The sequence below is a fragment of the Oncorhynchus clarkii genome, chromosome 1 (assembly GCF_045791955.1).
Source record: "Oncorhynchus clarkii lewisi isolate Uvic-CL-2024 chromosome 1, UVic_Ocla_1.0, whole genome shotgun sequence".
NCBI classification, from domain to species: Eukaryota; Metazoa; Chordata; class Actinopteri; order Salmoniformes; family Salmonidae; genus Oncorhynchus; species Oncorhynchus clarkii.
The window spans coordinates 167,031-172,443 of record NC_092147.1 but is presented as its reverse complement, the minus strand read 5'-3'; the positions used below and the strand labels follow the sequence as shown (position 1 = coordinate 172,443).

At 48.6% G+C, this 5,413-nt stretch overlaps 1 protein-coding gene across 1 annotated transcript; it reads left to right on the top strand.

Annotated features, from left to right (window-relative positions):
• Nucleotides 1-4,324: 4,324 nt before the first annotated feature.
• LOC139414488 (putative claudin-24) lies at nucleotides 4,325-5,065 on the top strand. The gene has a single exon (XM_071162402.1). It carries the CDS (start codon nucleotides 4,325-4,327, stop codon nucleotides 5,063-5,065), a length of 741 nt encoding a protein of 246 aa, XP_071018503.1.
• Nucleotides 5,066-5,413: the final 348 nt, after the last annotated feature.

Here is a 5,413-nt window from a genome sequence, read left to right as displayed (position 1 = left end):
TTACTCCACCTTTACGATGTGACTTCCGTTCACAACTTGTGGACTTGTTTACGTGCTGCTGTGCGCTGTTTCAGAGGTCGAGCCTTCTCTGGTTTACCAGGGGGCAGGGCTACCGACGCAAAGGCAAATCTGAAGATAGTGCTAGCTAAAGCTAAAACTTGCGAGTGTAGAGAGTTTAGGGATATTGTTATCCTCATCGGCACCAACAATGTTAGGATGAAACAGTCAGAGGTCACCAAGCGCAACATAGCTTCAACTTATAAATCAGCTATTAAGATGTCGGCATTGAGTAATTGTCTCTGGCCCCCTCCCAGTTAGGGGGAGTGAGGAGGTCTACAGCAGAGTCATACAGCCAGCAGCATTACCACCCTGCATCCCACTGCTGGCTTGCTTCTGAAGCTAAGCAGGGTTGGTCCTGGTCAGTCCCTGGATGGGAGACCAGATGGTGCTAGAAGTGGTGTTGGAGGGCCAGTAGGAGGCACTCTTTCCTCAGGTATAAAAAAATATATAAAATATCCCAATACCCCAGGACTGTGATTGGGGACACTGCCCTGTGTAGGGTGCCGTCTTTTGGGTGGGACGTTAAACGCGTGTCCTGACTCTCTGTGGTCACTAAAAATCCCATGGCTCTTATCGTAAGAGTAGTGGTGTTAACCCCATTGTCCTGGCTAAATTCCCAAGCTGTCTCTCATACCATCATGGTCACCTAATCATCCCCAGCTTACAATTGGCTCATTCATCCCTGTAACTTTTCCCCAGGTCTTTGCTGTAAGTGAGAATGTGTTCTCAGTCAACTTACCTGGTAAAATAAAATAATAAATAAACTCAATCGCTGGTTGAAAAATGTTTTCTGCCCCTCCCAAAATATATAATTTGTAGATAATTGGCCCTATTTCTGGGACTCACCCACAAACAGGACCAAGCCTGGGCTGCTGAGGAGTGACAGACTCTATCCTAGCTGGAGGGGTGCTCTCATCTTATCTATGAACATAGACAGGGCTCTAACTCCCCTAGCTCCACAATGAGATAGGGTGCAGGCCAGGCAGCAGGCTATTAGCCAGCTTGCTAGCTTAGTGGAGTCTGCCACTAGCACAGTCAGTGTAGTCAGCTCAGCTATCCCCATTGAGACCGTGTCTGTGCCGCGATCTAGGTTGGGCATATCCATGCAATGTTACAAAGATGGAAAAAGCTGTCCTGTTCGTCAAAAGAGAGATCAGGGAACTCAGTGAGGAACACTGTATACGGCCCAGGAGGCCTGTTAGCAGTAGCTATCAAAAGTGACTGAGTAGGCTGCATAGATTTTAGGCATAGACCTTGCCTCAGGACTACCTGATCTGATGACTCCTTGCTGTCCCCAGTTCACCTGGTCGTGCTGCTGCTCCAGTTTTAACTGTTCTGCCTGCGGCTGTGGAACACTGACCTGTTCACTGGACGTGCTACCTGTCCCAGACCTGCTGTTTTCGACTCTCTCTCTCTCCCGCACCTGCTGTCTCTAACACTGAATGCTCGGCTATGAAAAGCCAACTGACATTTACTCCTGAGGTGCTGACCTGTTGCACCCTCTCCAATCACTGTGATTATTATTATTATTTGACACTGCTGGTCATCCATGAACGTTTGAACATCTTGGCCAATCGGAGGACATGTTGTCCAGTCCTCTGGCAGTCTCTATGGGGGTGGCACAGGGTTCAATACTCGGGCCGACTCTTTTCTCTGTATATATCAATGATGTTGCTCTTGCTGCGGGCGATTCCCTGATCCACCTCTACGCAGACGACACCATTCTGTATACTTCCGGCCCTTCCTTGGACACTGCTATCTAACCTCCAAACGAGCTTCAACGCCATACAACACTCCTTCCGTGGCCTCCAACTGCTCTTAAACGCTAGTAAAACCAAATGCATGCTTTTCAACCGTTCGCTGCCTGCACCCGCACGCCCGACTAGCCCACCACCCTGGATGGTTCCGACCTAGAATATGTGGACATCTATAAGTACCTAGGTGTCTGGCTAGACTGTAAACTCTCCTTCCAGACTCATTTCAAACATCTCCAATCTAAAATCAAATCTAGAGTCGGCTTTCTATTCTGCAACAAAGCCTCCTTCACTCACGCCGCCAAACTTACCCTCGTAAAACTGACTATCCTACCGATCCTCGACTTCGGCGATGTCATCTACAAAATAGCTTCCAATACTCTACTCAGCAAACTGGATGCAGTTTATCACAGTGCCATCCGTTTTGTTACTAAAGCACCTTATACCACCCACCACTGCGACCTGTATGCTCTAGTCGGCTGGCCCTCGCTACATATTCGTCGCCAGACCCACTGGCATCAGGTCATCTAAGAGTCCATGCTAGGTAAAGCTCCGCCTTATCTCAGTTCACTGGTCACAATGGCAACACCCACCCGTAGCACGCGCTCCAGCAGGTGTATCTCACTGATCATCCCTAAAGCCAACACCTCATTTGGCCGCCTTTCGTTCCAGTTCTCTGCTGCCTTTGACTGGAACAAATTGCAAAAATCGCTTGAAGTTGGAAACTTTTATCTCCCTCACGTACTTCAAACATCTGCTATCTGAGCAGCTAACCGATCGCTGCAGCTGTACATAGTCTATCGGTAAATAGCCCACCCAATTTACCTACCTCATCCCCATACTGTTTATATTTATTTACTTTTCTGCTATTTTGCACACCAGTATCTCTACCTGTACATGACCATCTGATCATTTATCACTCCAGTGTTAATCTGCAAAATTGTAATTATTCACCTACCTCCTCATGCCTTTTGCACAGGAGCTAAGTAAATGAATAATCCGTTTGGATGATGTAACGGTTTTCTTCCTGGGAAGGAGAGGAGGACCAAAATGCAGCATGGTTATTTATAAACATCTTTAATGAAAGATGAAAACGTGAACACTATAAAAAATGTAAAAAAGGCCGTGGAAAAACCGAAACAGTCCTAACTGGTGCAAAACACAGAGACAGGAACAACCTCCCACAAAATACCCAAAGAATATGGCTGCCTAAATATGGTTCCCGATCAGAGACAATGATAAACACCTGCCTCTGATTGAGAACCACTCAAGGCAACCATAGACTTACCTAGAACACTAAACTGAACACAACCCCATAGACTACAAAACCTCTAGACAAAACAAACACATAAATCACCCATGTCACACCCTGGCCTAACCAAAATAATAAAAAAAAACACAGAATACTAAGGCCAGGGCGTGACAGATGAGGGAATTGTAAATATAAATTACATTTGTTTAAGATCTATATGACCTTATAATCGCTGGAGACAAATGTGAAACCAGTTATATGGCAGCAAACTGAAGCATATCAACATATCAACTTTCTCACAGTAAAGTTGATGAAATTCTTTGCTATTATGCAGAATTTAAATTGTACGGCTTTTTAACTTACAGGAATGTGCACTCTCGAATGTCTTAATTATAGGCTACTCCGGCTTTCTCTGTTTCCTATTTCTGTCATGTTAAATATTAGTTACTATCAGTATCGACCGTCAGTAGGTGTAATGACAACACATTCAACTGCCAATTCAATGTTCGTTCCCTTCAGTTGGTATAGCCTACATTTTCATTCCATGCCATAACAGTTTGAACCCGACCCATGCTGCAATACTTGGCTGTGTCATCACACAGTTCCATGGTTAGTGCAGAATATAGACAAGGGTATAGCCTACTATTGTACACTATTCTCCCTGTTACTTTCACGAGGGAAGTCTGAATACCAAATACTGAGAAGTGCTTAAGAAAGGCATAATTTCCTAAAGTACTGCAATAAATAGGGGATAGGGTGCCATTTGGGATAGGTGCACAATAACCAGGAGGGCTGAGCCCAGACTTGGCTCTCTGTTGTGAATTGTCAACAATCTGCATTTTAATAACTTCCTGTCTCTCTTTAATACCATCCCATGGGGCTGGGAGGGCTGGGAGACAGGCGGGGCAGGATTCTCAGGGAGGCCGGCCATGTACCCTCCCTCCCCTGGTCCATTGGCAGACCAGCAGCCTCAGCAGGAGGTAGGGGAGGGAAGAGGAGGGCCATGTGCCAGAGAGCCACTTTCCTCCCAGCCTCCAGCCAGATGATGTGTGTTTCTGTGGAGTGGGACTGTTAGTGAAGGAGCTCTCCGCCTGCCTGTGAACAGAACAGTATTCAGCAGTAATTAGCAGGTGCTGTGAGAAGCCTCTCTGTTCCTACTGGACATCAGGAGCTGCCAGACCTCTCCAGAACCTCTCCAGAAGCCAGAGAAGAGCTCTTGAGGGTCAACGGAGCGAGGCCAGAGAGGGGCGGGTAAACCATGGACCTGTGTGCCTCCACTCTCGAGCTGCTGGGGATGGTAGTGTACATGGCAGCCTGGCTGTGTGCTCTGGCCACCACTCTGATGCCACAGTGGCTGACCCTGTCCACAGACCTCTTGCTCACAGAGAGCTATGAGCTGGGTCTCTGGGAGACCTGCGTGGTCCAGGACATGGGGGGTATGGAGTGTCGACCCTACGACAGCCTGCTGGGCCTGCCTCAGGACATCAAGGTGGCCCGTGTCTTCATGTGTATCTCCCTGGCTGTGGGCCTGCTGGGCCTGCTGCTGGCTATCCCTGGTCTTCACCTGGTCAACAGCTTCAGCCAGGGGCTGGAGGGCTGCAGGGCCAAGAGGATTATGAAGGTGGCAGGAGGGGTGCTTGGGATGGTAGCTGGGGTGCTTTCTCTGGTCCCTGTTTCCTACGTCGCCCACTTGACGGTAATGCGTTATTTTGATGAGTCGGTGCCGGAGGTGGTGCCACGCTGGGAGTTTGGTGATGCCCTGTTCTGCGGCTGGGTGGGGGGGTTCCTCCTGCTGGTGGCTGGATTACTCCTGTTTGTATCCTGTCTGGGGCCTCTGGCAGACCATTCCAGGGGACCCCAGGCAGACTATTACGGAGCACCCCAGGCTGACCATTCCAGGGGACCCCAGGCAGACGGAGCACCCCAGGCACAATCGCCGAAGAGATACGAGGTCCGGAGTACAGATCATTCCTCCAGGAAACCTCCAGAGTATGTCTGAGGCGAGGGGAGGTGAAAGGAAGGAGAGGGGAGGGGAGGGGATGGGAGGGGTATTCTATTCTGGAAGGTTTATGGATGGTTCTGCCTCTCTTGAAAATAGTTAAACAGCCTAAGAACCAGCCCTGGCACTCTGGCTGACTGCTTTTTATGTCAAACCCATAGGGAATACCTGGAGCAACTTTCACAATACATTTTTTTTAACCTGCTACATCCACACCCCATCCTCCCCGACTCTATAAAACCTGCTCCAGCCTCACCCCATCCTCCCTGACTCTATAAAACTTGCTCTAGCCTCACCCCATCCTCCCTGATGCTATAAAACCTGCTCCAGCCTCACTCTATCCTCCCT